Here is a 20,873-nt window from a genome sequence, read left to right as displayed (position 1 = left end):
CCCGATTCCTTCTCAGGGCTTTTTTCCTTCTTCTTCTTCTCCCCTTGCAATGAAAAGCACTGTAAAATGAAGTGCCATTCGCCTTCCTCCACCCCAGGTTTTTGTGGCAGTTCATTAAGAAGAGGGAGCTGGGGGCTCTCACCGCGGTCTCTGGACGCGGTTCAATACTGTGTGTATTCTTGTGCCGAGATTTACGTCCTACATTCAAAAAAGCCCCTTAAATCAAGCAGCCCGTTAGCATCTTCTCCGGCTCTGGGCGTCTGGGAGATAAAACGCCTGCGTGCTCATAGTCAATCCATCACTGATCTTAAAGAGGAGTAGCCTTCGCTTGTGCGTGAACACCCTCTGCCAAATGCTTGTGTTTGAGCCTCTCTATTTATTGCTTTATTTATTTATTTCAGATACTTCGTCAGTTTGGGTTCACATTTCGCAATGATGCTTCGCCGTCTTTGGGCTTAAGCTTCCTCCCATACAGAGCAGCATATGGCTTTGCTGCAAATGCAGCCCTGACCAATATGCTGGACTAAAAAATCTGACAGCGCCAACTTATAAAAGTTTCATGGTACATATGTCAATACCAACTGCATAAAAATGCAAGGATCGTGAGCTTTTAATGTGTTTTCCAAAGGCAAATATAAAAATTTCTGCGAGTCAAGCTTACTTATGTAAACACTTTCAGTAAATTTATTTCATGACATGTTACAGCCCCACGGTCACCCAGCAGCAAAACCACCCGTGTGGATGCTCCACCATGTCCTGTATCAGAGCCGTGCCATGGTGAACTGGTGGGGCTCCCGTCACATCTCGTGGTGCGAGGGGGCAGCCAGGCACGGGTTCAATCAGCCGGAGCAATCCATCTCGTTTTATACAGCGAATCCAGCACGTCTCCGTAAGTACAGAAATGCAATACTTTGCAATGGTTTCTCTGCAGTGTAACTCCGTTGCAGGATTATGCCCGGAGTATTTATAGCCCAGCACAGACTCCAAACTGCTCTCGACCCGTGGGGAGCGATGCCGCCCCGTGGGTTTTCAGCAGGCTTTGCTCTGCAGGTCCCTCCCCGCACAGGGCTCCCCGCCGCCCTGGGGGGCCGGGTTGTTGCACTGCCGGCTGCGCCGCGCTGTGCCCGACTGGCAGGGACCCCAGCGTGACCAGCAGCTCCAGCGCCCGTTCGTCTCTCCGCCTGCAAATGCTTTAAAATAAAAAAAGGGGAGGAAGAAAAAAAAAAAGCTATTCAGTTCTGAAGTGCTGCATATGGCCTGACCGCAGAGGCATACTTCAGGTGGGAGCAGGGGAGGAGGATTGAGCTGAATGCCACCACCAGTTTGTGATTTTGGCTCCAGCCGTAAAGTTCGCTGCGAGCAGGACTCCCTGGTCCGTCCAGCCATGCCCAGCACACAGATGGCTGTTGAGATCAAGGCGCTTTGAAGCCAGGGGAGACGAAGCAGCATCACCTCCTTCAGACACCAATAGCTGTTTCTTTTTCTCCTCTGCTCATTTGAAAGGTTGTGCTTTGGCTTTCCTTTCCCAAAGGGCAGCTGACAGCTCGCTCTGCACTAACTTTCTCGACTCCGAGCAAGCCAGAGGGACAAAAGTCTCCTGACGTCGTGGAGCTGTTCTGAAAAGTCTGCCCATCCCTTTGGAGATGGGTCATTTCAAGGCTTTTTCATTACAGTACAGACGGAGTTGTCAGGAGCGTTCGATACTATGGATTATGGTGGCGCTCCTGAATGATGGGAATGCTTGATGGCTGTCATTTACTGTCGTTTTTTATTTACTCAACTGGCCTTCATGCCTGGCTTGGGCACTTTATTAATCCAGACAGCACAAATGGATGTGTGTGCTCTTACTTAGTGCTGGCTGGAAAGCTGAGTTTCCCTTCTGCTGAAACATTCTTCTTTCTTTAAAAAAACCTGGGTTTGGTCTTAAATCAGTTTTGAAACTAAAAATCTGCTTCGTTTCCTATGAGCTGGAAGTTTGTGTGTCCCCGCTGTTGTTAAAAGCAGGGAGCACGGGGCTGGCCAGTTCGGTGGGGTGCTTTGGGGCCAGGTCCTGAGCTTTCCATCTTCCTCATCTAAGGCAGATTCCTTGGATTTGGAGACAACTGAAAGAACCTGAGATATTTTTTTTTTTTTAAAACCCACTTTTGAGTCACTGAAGCAATGCTTTTGAGTTCAGCTTCATAAACCATCTGCCCAGCTCTGCTCTTGCTCCTTATCTCATCACAGCTTTGTTTCTCCAATGGTGAGACCCAAGTTATGAGCACACGGCTGAAGGCCTGGAGCTCTGCCTGGTGGAGCTGCTCTGAAGATGCATTTTTTCTGCCAGCTTCAAGTGCTGAGATTTGGATATTTTTGTCATCACCAACCAGGACAAAAATATCCAGAAAGAACTGTGACATTTTTTGAAATAAAAGAGCAGGTTCCAAGGTTAGCTTTTTTGCCACCCATTTAATTTTTTGGGATAGTGTATGAAGTCATAAAGAAAACATAAATAAAAGCCTGTCACTTTGGGAAAACACATTTTTCTCCTCCAAACAGATACTTCCCTCTAGTTATAATGTTTCCCTATGGAAGGGGGCAGGGGGGCAGAATCTGGCCATTCTTTACTGAAACAGCATTTCTGATGGCATGTTGAGCACCACTTCCCAGTCGCTCAGCCTGACCCTTTCAGTCTCCCTCCCTCCCTGCCTGTCGAGGTTCATGCTCTTGCCCTTGTAGCAGGCACCAGAGAATTGCCATCCCGAGGATGTGACGTGCCAGTCAGTGAGGACCAGATGACGGGCTCATTTACAGTAACGAGCTGCATCCTTGGAGCATCGCAGAGAGGCAGAGCCCCCCACCCCCTTGGTGGGCAATGGGGGCAGCCAGGCTTTGCCTGGGTGCTGCTGCTGCACCCCAGCCCAGCTTTTTGCAGCATGTCACTAAGTCTCCAGCTATTAAAGACATCCTCAGTTCCACTAATTTATTTCTAATAATCACCTGAGCTGTTTCTTGCAGGGCTGCTTAGGGTAGTGCAGCAGCAAAAGCAATACAGAAGAGAAGGTTTGGTTGATGCATGGATGCAAAGAGCTGTTGGTTAACATATGGAGGGGAAAAACCTTGTCCCTTTACTGCCTGCTACGGGTGCACACCGGGGTCTTACCTCTGCGGCTAGTCTGCTCACAGGCAGGGCCTCCGTAACCTGGTCGACACTGACAGAAACACGTGTCTCCCACCAAAATGGGTTCTCCATTGTGCTGGCACGGTCTGCAGCGGCAGGCATTGAACTCCAGCAAGTAATCGTCCAAAGCCCGTTTCAGGTTTTGCCGTTTGGTTTCCATGTCGCCAAGGTTGCTTCTGCGGAGAATTTCGTGGATGGGCTGCAGCTGCGTGGGATGGAGATAAATAGCATGGAGACAATTTCAGCTGGGCATCAACTGAGATGCTATCATGCTGCAGTCAGAGAGCTGTGACGTTGCTGGATAAACTCAGGGCTCAGAAAAACCTCATTTGTCTTCCTCGACAGCTCCATGTTCATCATGCAAATGTGTTACCACCACTGATGGGCCCCAGTGAGAAACCACTGTTCCAAAACCTTCCTCATCTTAGAGGTTTGTGTGGGATTGGCTTTTCGGGACATGCTTTGGAGTTTCAGTCTGGATTCAAATGATAAACTAAAACACTCCAGTAAGATCATTTTTTGATTGATTTCTTAGTGCTATCACAATCTCAGGGATTTTTTGCATGCTTTTTTGAACCAAAATGTTTTGCTAAGGGCTTTGGACAGTGGGTGTCATCAAAACTTAATGCCATCCTACCATCAATGGTGACCAAATTGTGAACCGACCAGTAAATGCTGAGCATGGAGAATTTTACCTTCCTACATTTTACCCTTTGGTGCAGCGAAATAATACTCAGCCATCTACAGCTTTAAGACCATAACATGCTCATAATATTTCAAGTAGCAAAATCCTGTTCCTCTATCCCGTTCAGCAAATATAGCCCAGTGTGGGCAACTGTAATTATAACTTGCCCAACTGAATCCTAATATTCAACTGAATATTAAAGCTAAAAGCCCTGGGCTGGTCTGAGGACACGTATTTACATTTGTCCATCCACGTGTTTGTGTAAATGCTGCGCGTCCTTGCTGGGAATCGGTGGAAACCGGTCCCAGAGAAGAGCTGGACATCATCTCATTGCACGAGGCGCACAGAGAGCCGTTCGTGGGGAGGCTCAGCGGGGCTTGGGGAAAAGGCCTTAGACAAATTTGCACAGGCCTGTTTAACAAACGAGAGGGAGCTACAGATAAGAGCTGCTGAAGTGGACATGAGCACTTATCGGCAGCTCTGGTTGCACAGTGGCTGCTGAGCTCAAAAGCAGCCAACAGAGAGGTCAGCACATAGTTTACTGGAAAATTGCAATAAATTTTGCCCAGAATTGATGGGAACTTGTGCAGAAAGGTGAATAACCTGCAGCATGCGTTCAGCTGGAACTGAAAGCGCTTCTATGTTATCAGGGCTTTCTGCCACCAGGGTGCTGCCCAGGAAGGTTTGCAGATTCCCTCTTGCCCTGCCAATAACTCAGACGATTCCTGATTCCACCTTCCCTCCTCCCACCCTCTGGCAGAGCCAGGACCAGGTGTGCTTTCAGATGAAGATGAGAGGGATGGAAGTGGCAACGTGTCCCTGCCATGACCGAGGTCCTTCCCCCACACCCCACAGCTGCGCTCCCAGAGCAGACCAGCGGTAGCAGCATCTCAGGGTAGATGTGATACTCCTGACCGCAGCCGAGGGGTGCCCAGCTCCTCATGCTTCTGCGGTCTCTGGCCCTGGATTCTCTCTTCCTTTTCATCCCCTCAGTTTGCACCCATCTCCTCCCCATCTCTGAAGCCCTGTAGGATGCTTCAGCAATCCTACCATTTTCTGTGGCATCCAGTAAAAAAGAGGGAGGGGGAGAGCTTGGCTGATTTTTATGGCCACGAACCCTCTTTGCAGAACATGGAGAGAGACAGGACCCACCTGACAAAGCAGCCAGGAGCCCTCTGCTCTAAAAAATTCTGGAAGCACCCATAACAATACCGACCACGGTCTGCAGAGGTTAGGCATAGCCACTGCGGCTCTGAGGCAGATGCAAAGCAGTGGGGGTCCACTGCTGATGGGGGGAGAAGACTCCTTCCCCAGCCCCCCATGAGTCCCCTGCTTATAGACGAGGGCGGACAGTGTCGGGGAGAATAATAGGGATGAATGCAACTGCGGAGAGCCATTCATCGGGAAGCTGTTTGGGGACACATCAAAAACTTAACTCGGCACTAATCCAGCATTAAGCTCCTTGTCCGTCTCCCTGCGGATGCAGTCGGTGGGAGATGTACTCCCCATTGTGAAATGAATAAGAGGTTACCAGATCAGTGGCCCATTACATTTAATCTTGTTCTGTGATGGGATCACAATAAAAATACGAAATGATCTGCTCGGCTACACTTTCATTCCTTATAGCGGCAGAATTTCTTCAACTGCAGAAAAGCCTTACCTCAAAATCAATAACAGCAGGATTATATTTTAATGACCTTCCCCAGTGACGATACATATTGCCATCCCAACTGTTTAAGAGCCCTCCGCTGTAACTGGTATCTCCACCTCTAATCCGGGGAATAATATCTTCCACAACTGCACTGTTGCTCTCATCATCTGAAAAGTTGAATTACACCCATATTATTTAGTTACTGTTTCCACACATACACTAGAAACTGCTTAATGGAGGTGAGATGAATCGTGCAAGGGGCTGTCTGTGAGCAGCAGTGCTGCTGCCTCCTGAAATCGATGGGAGCTCGGCATCCCCCGCTCGCGGGGCGAGCCCTGCCACGGTTTCACGAGGCGGTCAGTGATGAGTTGAGCATCACAAATGCTCTGAGCTGGTGAGACCTGAAGAGCCTGCACGCCTCCAGCCTTTGTTTCTAGTTAGGACGTGGGCAGTAGATCACGCTGTCTGTAGCTGGTTAAGTGATTTACAAATCTGGGCCTTCCTAGCCTCTTTGAGCACTTTTTATAGTTAGTTTTGACTTCTTTAATAGTTGCCATGTTGCCCTTGTCATCCATACCCAGTCTGTCATGGCTATAGGGACTGCAGCCTTCCAGCCACCCCACTGCCTCTACACGTGTTTCTAATCCAGGTATTGCTACCTCAATTCCGGCTCTTTCAAGGGTGAGCCGTACTCCTGGAGACTTGGACCCAAAGTCACTTTGGTCCCACGACTGGGCCTGAGCCATGGCTGGGGGTGGCACCAGAGGTGCCTTCATCATACCCTTGTGTGACCCTACTTGAATCTCCATGCCCAAGTGACCGAAAGAAAAAAAAAAAGAAAAAAAAAAAAAAAGATGCCTTAACAGACATCTGTCCTGCTATCATACCAGTTTTCAGAAATCCTTTCTTTGCACAGTCAGAGGATGATAGAGACGCTTCCAAATGCAGTTTATTCTCGCTGACTGTAAGGCCAATTGACTGGCCAACGCAGGCACTTATCTCTTCAGCGCTGATGTCTGCAAAACAGAAAGGAAACCAGTAAAATCAGTGACTCATTCTGAGTAGGATGATGTTCATTTTCCTACCTTTTTTTTTTTTTCCCCCAATAAAGAAAATATTCATTTGCATGGCCTGTTTTTCAAAGTCAAGAGCTATTCTGGGCAGAGAACAGCCCTTAGTCTCGCAGTGGCAAAGCCAGCATTTTATTGGGGTGTATTGGGCCTGTCAGGTAACAGGTGAATAGGGAAATATCCTTACTGTAAAATTGTTTCTTCATAAAGTATTAGAAGAAAGTAAAAATCTTAACACAAGGTTTCAAACATGCATTGCTTCATTTAGTCTATTTATTTAAAAAGAAAAGGTGTTTTTTTTTCTTTTATCAAACTAATTCATAACTAGGTAAAGCTGAGAACAGCAGCTGAAATCAACAGATCCTCACTAATTTTCCTAAATTCAGGATCTGCCCCATGTATTAGCAGCTTCACTAGCATCCTTAAGTAGGAACTTGCAAAAGGTCTGTCTGCTGAAAGCTGCCAAAGCCTTGCTGCCTGCTGCTGGGCTGCTACCGCCACGTACATCATGAAAATCTGTAACTGGAGACCCATGAAATGACTGCAGAGGGGAGAAGGGAACTAATGAGGTGGTTTCACCAAGGTAAGCAATGCGCATATTTCATACAGCCTGGTTTTATGTACACACTTCAGTGTACTGCAAATATAAGGCCGTCTTCTTTAAGAGTTAAAAAAAAAATCCATTGATTTCAATAAATGCGGGTATTGTAAGTAATAGGTAACTTTTATATTGTTCTTTTTGTCAGAGGACCTTAAAGTGTTTTACAAAGCAGCCCAGCGATCAATAGCCCAGTATTGAAAGGGAGGCACAGAGGTCAGCGGGATTTGTGCATCGTGGCTTAATGGTCTAAAGATCGAACCTCCGGCCGAGCCCCAGCGCGGAGCATCGTCCGCTGAACTGCCTCGTCCCAGCACCGGGGAGCAGCACCTCGTCTTGCTCGTGGTTAAAATACTGGTAAAACACCCATAGCTCTGGTTTTGTTCCCTTCTGCACACCCTGCAGGAGAGGCTCACTGGAGCCACGTGGGTCCCAGCCTGCGGAGGTGCTCAGCATCCCAGAAAGGGGCTACACGTGCCGGAATCAAACCGGTGAGAGCTGAAGCGTGCTCAAGACTTCAGGGGGAATTACAGCCCATCGCAAAACTGGGCCCTTGAGAAAGATTAAATGTGTAGCACTCAATTACTTGTACTAAACTGTTCAACAGTTGTAAACACAGTGGGTAAAGTTCATTCACCCAAAGCAACAAGAGTGATTGCTTATCTTGGTGTTGGAGTGCCATAAAATTAAACTTGAGGAACACCCTGATTAATTGATTTACCACGGTTCCCGTTGAGTAATTATGTTCAGCAAGGGTCTGTCAATACAATTCGCTATTGGTTGCAGCAAGATCGGGTCTTGATAAATGAAAAGTGGTTATCATTGCAAAAGGGTGGCCATAGGAAATATTGGCACTTGAGGGGGGAGCCCTGATAGTTTTTTATATGATATAATTTGCGATAGTTAAATGTGCTCGAGTGATAAGATTTACTGCTGCATTTTGAATTAATCAGAATACATGAAGACTCTTTCTAATTTACTCTGCGCATAATGTTTCTCCCATAAACGTTCTTGTAATGTGTGAACACATTATACTGTTTTCTGCTAAATAATAGAAGCATAACAATCTATTTTAAAAACAAGTAATGAAAAATATTGATGGCAGAGCAATAAGGGACCTCGTTCTGACATATGTATTTATTTCACTCATGACCACATCCATACAAGCCCTTGCAGCCTGAAAGCTAGAAATGGGTCTGGCAGCAAAACTGCAGTCCTAAACTCTGCATTGCTGAGCTGTCGTCTATTCCTTGGTATCTAAGCCCAGAAAGTGACTTCATTTTCAAAATTCAAGTTTCCTAGATGCTTGAAGTCCAGCTCATGCCTATGCCTAGCTAGATGCTCAGCGACCACCCAAGCTGTCTCTCATTTAGGGAGGACTCAGCTTAGGGATCTTTTTCCTGGGCATGTCCTTTAGTGACTGGTCTATAAAAAAGGAGTGTTTTCTCTTCCCGAGCATTTAACGCATAGCCTCATGAGCTAGGTGGGCTCTCAGGAGGCAGGGGTGGAGCTAAAGCAGATGCCATGCCGCTCAGCCCTGTGGGGTCTCAGCAGTACATCTCCAGGCATCTGCAGAGCTTTAAACTCATCTTCTGAAGCTCTAATTTTAAGACTTGAGCGCTTATATCCTGATCCTGACCATTCCTCAGGGGAGGTGGGTAATCCTCTTGCAAACACAGCCTTCAAGCACGGCTGTGATCGCCACTAGGAAGTCGGTTTTTTTACTAAATGCTTTCAGACAGTGGCATATCAGCCACCACAGGTGGGTCCTTCTGGGTCTACATCATGCAATGTAGACCACTGCTGACCTGGTAAACGTGGGCTTTCTAGCAGAGCCTGGGTTAGATGAAAATTATGGATGCGTGCTACATCAGAATGAAAATTACATCTCTACTGGGGCACATTTTTGTCTTTTGCTGAACTTCAACATTCTTCTTTCCTAGGATAAGGCATCTCATAGCAGTAAATCTCCTCCTTATAGACACAGCAAGCACAAGATAAAGCAAAGTAACAGTCTCCCTCCACATGCTCTTGATTCATTCTTCCTCTGAAATTGGCAATCTGCTTCCCGAAGACTCGCTTGCCAAGATCTTGTTCGTTTCTATATCACTCACTCTTCAAAGTGAATAAATGATTTGAAGAGGCATCATGTTTCCAAACATTAGTAGTTCAGGAACTTGATGAAAATTCTCTCAATCTGTAATTTCTTGTGGAAAAATTGGCATGGTTAGCACGCAATATGGAGTGCATAGTTATCCTAGTGCCGATGGTACCAAACCATTTCAGACCAGAGGCAGAATTTGGGGCAGAACCATGGAAATTAATGGCATTAATGGCATTACAGCAATTTACACCAACTGCAGCAATTTACACCTGTTGTCCAAGATCAGTTTTCTTTTGCATAAACGTCCAGCTTGGAGTTACCAAGGCAGTGCTACCCTCAGCAGAACAGAGTGGTGTTCCTCAGGGGAAGTGGGATCTGTTGCATTGTCAACACCTTTGCAAAAGTTGACAGTCTGGCTAGTGTACTAAAGTACCGTATTATTGTTCTGCATCTTATGTTTTTTATTAAGAAAAACGTTATGCTTTGGCTCACCAGTAATGGCTATTCTTGTGCTCTAGACATCTGCAGTGCATATTTTATATAAGTGAGACTTAGAGATATGGCTCTCCAGCCTCATACACTCTAATTTGTTGAGAACTGAAGCTAACAGAGGTCTGTTAGTCTTCAGATATGACACTAACCGGAGTAAAGTCGCAGAGGTATTGCCAAGTGCAATGCATTATTTCCATTTACATAAAATTGAAACCCTCACTACTAGGAGGCTCGAATGTGGGTGGGCTGTCATTCTTTACTCTGGATGAGTTTGCAGTCCTTCAGCATTCATAAGAATGGCCAGAACAAAGACTATAAGAAATAGGAGATGTTTAGAGAAGTCTAGCACATGACATTGAAATGAGCACCCACCCTCCCAGGGCCCAGGGAGATGATGGCTGTGGGGAGCAGCCAGAACCAAGTGAATTACTCTGGTGGACTGGACCCACCCCATAGTCTCCAGGTTGGAAATGCCTGGTTTAGAGCAGAAAGTTGTGAACAGAGAATATCTTGTGGTTTTCTAACCTTTTCTTCTCATTTCCTCCTTGTTAATGACAAGGATGTACTCAAAGACACCTCCCATGGTGCCAGATGTCATGAAATGGGTGCCATAGTCATTGATGAATTTGGCATACATGCCGTAGTTGTAGGTGTCCGGAAGCTCCTGCAGGGAGAGCAACACATCTTCATCCAAAACGATGTTGTCCCTCCTCATCTTGAAACGGGCTGTCTGCACCTTCGTCACACCTCTAATGAATCCAACCTCCTGCAGGTAAAGAAAACAAGAGCTGCCACTCAACATTCATTTAAAAAAAAAAAAAAAAAAAGAGTAATTTCTAGTCTTTAGGTATGCAGAGGAAAGCCTGAACCTTTGACTGTCAGTGTATGTTGAAGCCATAAAAGCAAGCCCAGGTTAAAATGAAATAGGTGGTAATTCTTTTTTAGAGTGTCTCTTTCTTGTGTGCTGTATGAGGTGGAGGGCAAAGCCCTGGGTTTGGATGCTATGGGCTTTTTTATCAATGTACAAATACAATCAGCCTTGGGCTCTGCATGATTCCTCTTCATCCTCTGTTTTTGTGATTTCTTTTTTCTGGTTTTCTTTCCATACTGTAGATTCCTTTTTGCTTTTTTTCAGTCTCGAAAGTGATGCAGGACAAGGGCTCATGGCAAGCCCAGCCTGGCAGTGGGGGGATACCCCGGCCAGGAAGGTGCTGGTGGGGGGGGCAGATTTCCTGGATATACCACCAGACTCCTCTTCTAGATTGGCCATTGCCCTGGACAAGGCTCCAGTGCAATCAGTACAGCCCTTTAAATGATTCCTCCAATAACTGATCACCATTTAGCTGCAAACTTTTTTTGAATCTAGGCAAGGGCACAGTAAACACTGTAACAGTGCCCATTTCCAACAGCTTTTAAGGGCATTTCAACTCAGAATACCATCAAAGTAATTCTTTATTGTTTTCTGTCAGCAGCTGTAAGAGAAGCGGAGTCGGGGCATGGTAAATGTAGGAAACACCAGCATTCGTGTTACTAGATTGGAAAGAGGTCATCACAGCTGGTCCATGATGCAAACCCACTGTGAGAAATGCACCCTATTACCGGGTACTCTTTTTTTCAGCGCAGTATTTTAACGTCTTGTAAAAAGTAGCGGTTTTCCCCATCATAAGGCAGCTTGTATTAATTTGAAGAAGATATATTTGCTACCAGAGATCATTCCCTGAGGACAACTGTTTTGATCAACATCTTGATATTTCCTCCTCCCTCTTCATCACTTCAAGCTTTTTTTTATTTATGTGCTTAATATAGCCATGAAACAGGATGGGGTGAGATGACATGTGTTGTGGTACTTCGTAATACAATTTTATTCCCACTCCCTGTTTGCTAAAACATAATAAGAACAACAAACAGGATTACTAACAATCATGCATTTGCAATTACATGGACAAATTAAGGTACAATTACTATGTGTTAAAAAATGCAATTGAGAGAATAAACTGACATAAGTTACAGCCAGACCATGCGATGCACAGATGACATGACTGGAGCATATGCAACATTGATTTATTTATTTTTTTTTACCTTTGCAGTGTACTGCGTGAAATTCTTCAGGGATCCTTTGCCACCTGATAAAGTGAAGCCCAGGTCTAACTGGAAAGATGATTCTGCAGGCCCAATTCCAATGGTAAAGCCTTTTGTTCTGGTTTTATCACTTTTAAGGGCATCGAGCAGATCCTTTGAATCATCGTAAAACTCAAAAGCGAACCCAGAATCAGCACGAGCCTAAAGTGAAAGGAGCAGACATTAATTTTTACAGGTACTTCCCTTCCTTTTTAATCTCGATTTCTCTGAGGACCTGGTGGTGCCTCTGTTGAAGCCCATAATGCTCCTGACAGCACTGACACTGAATTCGGCGAATGTAAAATCAAGAATTTAGTCACATGCCATTTCATTTGGAAATATGTGAAAAACGTGGGTAAAGCCATGCATTTTACTTCCTCCGTCTCCAGGCAGGGGAAAGGTTTGTGTTTAGCCGCTCAAAGCAGTACCGTTACAGCCAGGGCTGGTAGTGGTGCCTAATTAAGCTAGCTTGACACTTCCCATTGTAAACCCTTCCTTACAGCTCTGCCAAATCCTAATGATTTGGAGTGATTTTTTTTTTTTTTTTTCCTCTCCAGCTTACTTCTGGGTGAACTTATTTAGGAAAAAAAAATTCAACAGCAGTGATCCAGCCACTCGCAATGGCAACACTAGAAAACAAACATTGTTTTGCTTGTGTTTTAGAGAAGTGACCTTTTCCTCGACAGCTCTACTTTGCCAGCCTGTGGAATTGAGCAACCTTGCTGAATCTGGGCTTTGCCATTTGCTGTCTCTATAAAAAGCCAGCTAAATTACCAACACTGAAAAAAAAACCATCTCGCATCGTCATCAGTGACTTCCTAGACCCAGGCGGGTAGAAGCTCCTAAGTCAAGATGCATACGGGACATGCTCATGCGTCCCTCACTGCTGGACCATGGCGCAGATGTTCTTCCACTGCTAGCAGCAGATGAAGGGAAAAAGAGAATGTGGCCCATGTGGTGGGTCTGTCTGGGTTCAAACTGGGGACTAAGGGGCATGGGGGAATCTGCCTGCCGGGAGGACATGAAAGCCACTTGCGTTGAGCTAGCGGCTGTAATATTGCCCTGGAATAACGTGTGTTTCATTCATTCATGTCAAAAAGCATGATAAATGTTTTAACAGTGTGGCCACTTACGATGTGGGAGACCCAGGTTGAATCTCTGCTCTACTTAGTTCGGTCTACAACATCAGATGTGACCCCCCAGAGTATAGGTGTTGTGATACATGGTGATGGCTTTCGGGATCTTTGTCTTACTCAGAATTTGGATTTATGTCCCTTGTAGCCATACCATAGACTTAAAATGCTTTCAGAGATTGAACCAGTAGCATTCTTCCTGTTTTACACATGGCCAACTTCATCCCTAGAGAGGCAAGTGGCTTGCGCTAGCTCTACAGTTCATTAATAGCAGAATTTAGAGAAAACCCATTTCTCTTGGCTCTGACTAGACCAGAGTAAGCAGCAGGGATGCCTGGATGATAAAGCATGCTAGTTCCTTGATAATAAATGCCATAAACTGCCAAAAATGCCATAAACCAGCACTTATATCATCGATTGCCTGTTGTCTCGGGGACAGCTGGAGAAAGGTACCTTGAAAGACAACCTATAGTGAATGATAAAATGTACATCATATCTTTATAGGAAGTTTGGCTTTCAGCTGGGAAAACATTGCTAAATTTGGCCACCCTAAGTACTTACTAGGAATTGGTATATGTGAAAATTGTAAGGTTTGCGGAAATACTTCTCGTCATCTCCGTAGTACAGATGTTCACATGCAGCGTCATACTTCAGCTCCCGCCACTCTCCGTTGTAGACATACTCACAGTGGCCTCCAAAAAAATTAGGATCATATATGTACCGGCTCTCTTCCTGCGTTAGGATATTGTATCTTGGAACGAAATAGCATTCAGAAAGTTATCCGTAGCTCCCGTTTTATTTCCCCAACAGTCTCCGTCAATGTTTCTGTTCTCCTGACACTATATGTTATCTATCTGTCTCTGACTTTGAATTTGGATAGCACTTAAAATATAAAGTTTGAGTCTGTTCTCCTTGCTGTCTCCTTCCCAAAACGAACAGGAGACAAACAGCCATTTTATTTTTGATTTGGACTCATATGCTAGAGACGGAAGAAATCAGTTAACTGTCCAGTCCATCCCGGCGAGTAAAGTTATGAAAGTCCCAAAGTCCTGGAATTCCTCCAGGTCCCCCGTGAGTCTCTCACAGCCTAATGCATCTCACTGTCACAAAGTGTTTCCTGGCATTCCCTGTAATTGTTTTCTATCTTAATTTCATCTCCTTCCTTTTAATAATGGTCCCATTTCTCAGGGGATTTAACACCCTCCTTAGACTGGAAGTCTGCTTGTGCTTTGCCAAGTCTCTGGCTTGTTAGTCCCTTACGCCTCTTTCTTCCTGCTCGCCAGCCATCACAGCTGCTGCCCTCTGAAATCCCGCCTGTTACTCAATATTCCCTGTAATTCCACGGCCCAAAGTGAAAGCATTATTCAAACTAGACAGCAGCATTGCTCCTCACAACGGGGAATCGTCTTTAAGACTAAGATAGTAAATGTTATTGCTTTTGTGTGTTCTGTGGGAGAAGCGCATCAGAGAGCAGTATTAAATGGGGTGCTCGGTGAAAATTAATATATGTCTTGAAAAACTTTTGATGGACTCTCTCAGGCTCTGGGCCAGAGAGACATTTATCTCATGGACTCCAGAGAGCATTGGATCGAGCCGATGGGAAAGTTATCTAATGGGTGACTACGTTCTCATACTGTAGCTCATGATCTCCAAGTGAAAGTATGCAGTATCTTGGTTAAAACACAAGATTTAAAACAAGAACGTCACAACAGACAATTTGCCTTTAAACTAGTTCTGGATTCCTCTTTTCCCTGTATCACCTAACCAAAATTTGAAACTGTATACAGTAAAACTTTTTCATGGATAGGTGTATTCACCCTGCACATAGTCATGTGGAGCTCAGGCTCTCTGCCTTGAATCTGTGCTCTGAAGTCCTAAATCCTGGAGTTAAATCTTCTCCTTAAGGATGAAAGCCACCAGGATGCTGCATCTCCAAAGTCTACTGTTTCCTTTAGTATATTGCTTTTATCAGCTGGAGAAAATTGTAAGATAACTGGACTCAGAGAACTGGGATATATTTTTACATGACTATACAAAGGACACTCAGAAGTACGGAGTGGTGGAGAGACACCAAGGTCAGATAGTAAATTTGAGACAGAATTTGAAATAAAAGCTGGGATGAACTCTCCTGCTTTCCTCATTGCTAGCCACAGTTGGGTGGGACAGTAACTCTCTTTTGGGTTTTGTAAAACACCCTACCAACTCACGGAGCACTGCTATTATTAAGGAAGAGCAATATAAAGCACTTTTAATCCTGTTTTGATTGTGAGAGTAGCAGCTGTTGATTAATTACTCACCCTTGGGCTGCTTTTTCAGACCCTGGGATTGGAAACAGTTGTTCACAAGGGCTTTCAATATCTTCATCCCCACAGTTAGCCTCATCAGACCCATCTCTGCAGTCTTGCTCTCCATTGCACACAAGATGCCGTTTAACACAGCGACCTAAAGCACACAGGTACAGGCGATCGCTTATCCACCCTTCAGAAAACCCTTCTGGCAGCTTGCGCTGATTGTGGTGTTTTCCCCCCATATCTCAAGGCCACAAGAAGTCAAACACAACGCTTTCCCGTTGGGAGCTTGCTTTTCCCAACTCCTTGGGGTGAGGTTTTCCTTTGCAACCTGGAGCGAGCACAGCTTGGTGTCCAAGCCAGCTGCTCCCTTGGACTCCCATGGGATGGGAATCAAGTAGAGGTCACCTCAGTGGTCTGGGTTTATTATCTACAATCATGCTTTTGGAAGGGACCTACAGTTTTTCCTCTTCCCATTGCAGGAGGTATATTTGGGGAATTTATTGCAATAATTATAGCTCAAGAATGGATGCTTGCAGGAAGGGAAACTTGAAAGTGCTTTTGCTTCTGGGAGTGAGGAGAAAGCCTTAACATGATATTCGTGGCAGGAATCGACACCCTTGCCTCAACGGAGCGATGATGACCTGCTCCAGCTGATGAGCTGGTCACAGAGCTGGCACACATTTCTAAATTTCAATGGGATTTTCATTAAATGCTCCAGATGGGAGCTTGAGGCATTTGTGTAAAAACAAAAGTCTGTCAAGGCTAGTCAAACTTTCAGAGAACAGCCGTATTATATCCCAGTCCTCAGAGCTGGGGATGGCTAAAAATAAATAAATCACCCCAGCAGATTGCTAGTTGGATTCATGATTGAACTATGTCTTTTGCAGGGGGAGAAGTGGTGTGTTGTGGGAGCGGTGGTGCCCATGGAGGGGAGCGTGAGCGTGTAGCACAGCAGTTGGAGCAGGGTATTTCTACTCTCTTTGTTCCACTGAAAAATTAACCTTTTCCATGTCACACAGCCTTCTTTTCTATCCAAATCTAAGCGTAACATGAATGAATTTTTGTAAAAGTGGGGAAAAAAAAAAAAGATGGGGAAATTTCCTGCTTTCTCTGGCACTAGTTCACCATCCTGCTGGCTGGGCTGAAAGCATTTTGGCAAAGCCCTGCCCGTGGCAGGGGACTGAAATCATCCCGGGTCTGTCCAGCCAGGACCGAAACCTCCTTGGTAGGAGTTTGAGCCCAGTTCACTCACCTGTTTCCTCACACTGAAAGTCCTTCCCGCAGCTGGGGGGTCCGGTGCATGTCACCTCGGCACGGCAAGCTTGCTCGCCCCAGAGATGCCCCACGCATCGCTGCCCCGCGAACTCCGCCGGCTGCACCAGCCTCCGGTACCGGTGCTGGACCGCACGAGAGAGAAAAATGCTGCCAACACCTGACTTGTAACCCCCAGAGACGTCTCCTCCACAGGCTATAAAGCAATTCAAACTATCGCTTTTGTCTATACTGTTATTTGTCTGTGTAGCCCACAGACTTTGCACATGGAGAAGGAGAGTCAGCAAAGAGGTGGGAGCTCACGAGATTTGCTTGAAGTTCATACAAGTGCATCTGGGGGGAGCCAGGAATGACTGCTTATAAAAAATCTCTTCCCTGTTTCATACCTTGGAAATACTATGGAATTTTTGCAGTTACACATGCTTTGTCCTGGAATGTAACAGGCTCAGATGGACACAGACACTAATTACAATACTGATCCTGCAACATTTCTGAGAAATAATGAGAATTGCTGCTCTTTAAACTGGGAAGAAAAGATAAAAAGGAAAGAGAGAAGAGCCAAATCATTTACTGATTATAAGCACAGGAATAAAAAATGCAGGGATATAAACTCAGTAGAAAGCAAAATTATGTCAGGTATTTGAAAATAAATTCTTGAATTATGAAGACATATGTGAAATGATATAAGAAATTGAGAACAGGAGCTGATGAATGAAGGCTGCTTTTAATTTCTTTTCATTGGAATATTTGCATTAAGAATCAGGGGATACTTAATTAAATCTGAGATAGAAAAGGAAGAAAGTCTTGGGCAAATATTCTGGCCTGATTCTTCCACCATTTGCCCTGATTTTGCATTTTACTCTTCTGCTGCCTTAAATGCCTTTATTCCCCAGTTTACACCAGGGTAAGTAAGAGCCCCTCTAGTAGAGGAGCATCTTCATCATATTTGGATGAGTTTACTGGATGCTTCAGAATGATGAATATGTATAATATATATAATTAATGTGTGTACATCCTCATCACAGACACATCTGAAGATAAATGAAGACATTACGGTGGAGTCTTACTTTTTTCTCTTGGCAAGGAAAGCAATCAGTCCATTCTGACCACTGGCTCAGCTGACAGTCGACAGGAGCTGGAGAATTAACATCTCTGCTGCTTCTTCTGAGGAGGGGAAGAGAGAGCAGTCTAAGGTCTTTGAAGTTGTGTTTTAAGGAGGGCTGGAGGCTAGCAGGGAGAAGATGATCTCTGTGTGTGTTTTTGCATCAGGAACCTATTTTGCAGGAAATGGGAAGCATCCCTCAGCAGGAGGGGCTGTACTACCTGAGATGCTCCACCCAAGCATTCACCACAGGATTTGGTCAGGGGCAGCGGGTGCAGGACCTGAGGATTTTGTCTTGGGTTTCCTGCTCTCCCAAGAGTTCCTAGCCCTTTCCAATGGGTAGATTGCAATAAAATATATGTATATCATACATATAAGACCAAACACGTTGAGTGAACAGAAGGAATGTTGAGAAGAGACAGGTTTTAAGGAAAGGCTTCTTTTTTGGCTTTCTTCTCAGAAGCACATCACAAACTCCTGGAGCAGTGATGTTTATCACCTCAGGCCTGTTCTGAAATCTTGATTTCACTTTTTTAACACTATTGCCAACTCATGGTCAGTATTTTTCTGGACAAGTATGAAATCAGGGTCTGATTCCCATGGGCTTTGTGGAGTGGTGGGAATGGCTGCACCAACAGTGCTGAGAAGGCAAGGTACAAAGCCACGTTGACTATGGCAATTTGTTGGTTGGCTATTTCTAAAAGGAAATACATAAATTCTGGGAAGAGGGGAAAAAACTGAAGGAAGGGTATAAAAGCAGCAAATGGCAATGGCTCTTGGATCAGATTCTGTGTGCAGTGAATATTATACAACAGCAGAAAAATACTCGTCTTGCCTCCCTGCCCAGTCGTTATGATCTTTTTTTCTGTCCCTGCTCCTACAATCTTTGTTTGTATAATGTGCTTCTTTGTCTTGAGGAGCAATCTGTGGCATGTCAGTACAACTCTGTGTTTGCCACAGCCTTCAAAGCATTTTGAGAGGTTATTCTGAGCCAAAACATTATTGTTATTTTGGTGATTAACTAATGAGCAGTCTGTTTTACTTACGAGACTGCAGTCCAAAGAGAAATATTGATAATTGGCAGAGGTACGGAGCACATTGGGGATTCATCAGAGGCTCTAGAAGAGAGACTACTAAAACTGAAAGCCGCAACAGCTCAGCAAGGGAGCCTGTGGATGCAGATCACGGCGTGAGATAAAAAGCCACCGCGTCTCCAGGAAAACAACAGGAGCCTGCAGACAAACACGGAGCTGGAGGACACATGAGTATTGATGCCTTTTCGCTCTGACAGGAGGATTTGTGGGCTGTATCCTTCAGCACTTCACAAAGTACTTAATTGGCTCACCTTCGATTGGGTCTTACATTTACCTCTTCATTATTCTGCCTTGTTTGATAAGTTCATCAAACATCAAAAATCTCGTCTTTGTTCATTTTCAAAAGGGATTATCGGAATAAGCCTTCATAATTAAGTGTATCACTACCACTTCTTTTTTTTCCTTTCCGCCTTCTCCTTGTCTCCACGTTCCAATTATCACTGATACCTTTTTTGATCCTTCTAAATCATATTTGCCTTTAGAACAAGCCTGAAATTAATAGCTGTAGAAAAAAAATCCAACAGTTTTCCAATCATGACACCATAGCTTGAGAAAAAAGGTAACTTGTTTATTCCCTTCCTTCAAAGCCTAAATGACACTCGTATAGGCTAATAATATTGTTCAGGGGGAAAAAAAATACAGGTATGAGGATCTGGCTTGGATTGAAAATTGGGTTATAAACATACACTTGCTAACTTCACGTTGTCAAATGCAAAATAATTATAATGAAAAAGAATATGAAAAATATTCACTTGTAAATCATCCTGTATAGGGAATTCATTCAAGTGCCCAAAACCAGTATGGTAATTTTTGTAAGGAAGTTTAAGAAGGCTTAATAGTCATCTGTAAAAGAAAAACCGTTGTGCAAACAGTTCGCATAAGAAGGAATTATGATGCCTAGCTCAGGCTTTGGACAACTGCCAACATTTTTTTTCTTTCTGGTAGCTGTTTCCAGCGAGCACAGCATGCACATGCCTCAAGTCAGGACAAAACTGATGGGCTGACTGACCTGCCCATAATTTCTATATGTAAAGTTGTTGAGGGGACAGACTTACCTCTGGGAAGGCAACGTCTCCAGCTCCCTGCGTGCTGTAGCCGTGGCCCGACGTGCCGTTAAAGACAGTGAGCATATAGAGAGAATCAGAGAAGAAAGCTGACACAGGCTCCACCGCATTGTTTTCCCATATGTAAATGTTTGCTATAGATTAGCTGCAAACAAAAGCTTTAGGTTTCAGGATGCCGTGGGGCAAGCACTGCTAGATGAAGCACAGGGCTCACCAGGCTCCAAAACGCTGCGGTAAATCATTGACGACGGCACAGATCAAATCACAAAGAATCAGGACACATCCCGGAGGCCTTTGCCCTTTTGGAAACAAATTCCCGGTTTTCTGGCAAGGGAATATATTAAACTGTGCAACTATTTCCACATTAAAGTCAATCAAGTCCTATTGCAGTGGCGTGTTTCTTGTCCAGCCTGCACCCTCCTTTTAATTTGAAGGAGGAGCAAACTCATTTTATTTCCCACAGTGACTTAACTGTAATTTTGGTGCGTCTGGTTGCTGACCAGGGAAAAGCTTCCCAGAACAGCACATTGAAGACTATTATAAAATAGCGTTATGGGGAACACGTACCTTCCAGATACATCAAGGAAATGTCAATTCAGCTTCTTCCCATCGCCATCCCCATAAGACTGTGTTCCATCTCCAAAGCCGATGTGAGTTATCACCTGGCTTTTGGATGGCCCTACACAGTCACTGTAACACGAGAATCTAAATTTTTGCTTTCTAAAGTGTTTTGGGGTGAGAAAGATATCCCCTAAATCTGACATTGTGTCCTATCTCCTAAGCTCTGTGAACCCATCTGTCAGCGGTGGCTCTAATGCTTTTAGCTGGTTGGGATCTTAACACAGAAGTAGTGGATGTGCACAAGTATAACAAAGCAGTATCATCCAAAGCAAGAACACCATGGGTTATTTATTATTAAGATAATCATCACAAGATCACAATATTTCATTTTCATGTGTTGGAAGAAAGAAAAAGTGGCCGTTGGAAAGACACTTGGTCATGCTGTAGCCCAAGTTGCCCCATACCTGTTCCCTCGAGC

The 20,873-nt window shown here is 44.7% G+C and overlaps 1 protein-coding gene across 2 annotated transcripts; it reads right to left on the bottom strand.

Moving 5' to 3' along the window:
* Positions 1-657: 657 nt before the first annotated feature.
* On the bottom strand, positions 658-20,105 carry C8A (complement C8 alpha chain). Of its 2 annotated transcripts, XM_054832915.1 has the most exons (11): positions 19,826-20,098; positions 17,642-17,738; positions 16,555-16,699; positions 15,309-15,453; positions 13,573-13,762; positions 11,840-12,040; positions 10,286-10,526; positions 6,384-6,512; positions 5,506-5,663; positions 3,143-3,365; positions 658-1,190 (listed from the first exon to the last, which is right to left on the bottom strand). In XM_054832915.1, the coding sequence occupies exons 1-11, from the start codon at positions 19,942-19,944 to the stop codon at positions 1,030-1,032; spliced, it is 1,809 nt and encodes a 602-aa protein (XP_054688890.1). In that variant the 5' UTR covers positions 19,945-20,098; the 3' UTR covers positions 658-1,029. The 2 variants fall into 2 exon arrangements, with proteins under 2 accessions (XP_054688890.1, XP_054688891.1); XM_054832916.1 differs by lacking the exon at positions 5,506-5,663 and having other exon boundaries at positions 1,052-1,190; positions 19,826-20,105.
* Between the last annotated feature and the right edge of the window lie 768 nt (positions 20,106-20,873).

The sequence above is a fragment of the Grus americana genome, chromosome 8 (assembly GCF_028858705.1).
Source record: "Grus americana isolate bGruAme1 chromosome 8, bGruAme1.mat, whole genome shotgun sequence".
Lineage (NCBI taxonomy): Eukaryota > Metazoa > Chordata > Aves > Gruiformes > Gruidae > Grus > Grus americana.
The sequence above is the reverse complement of the archived record's forward strand: the minus strand, read 5'-3'. Positions and strand labels throughout refer to the sequence as shown.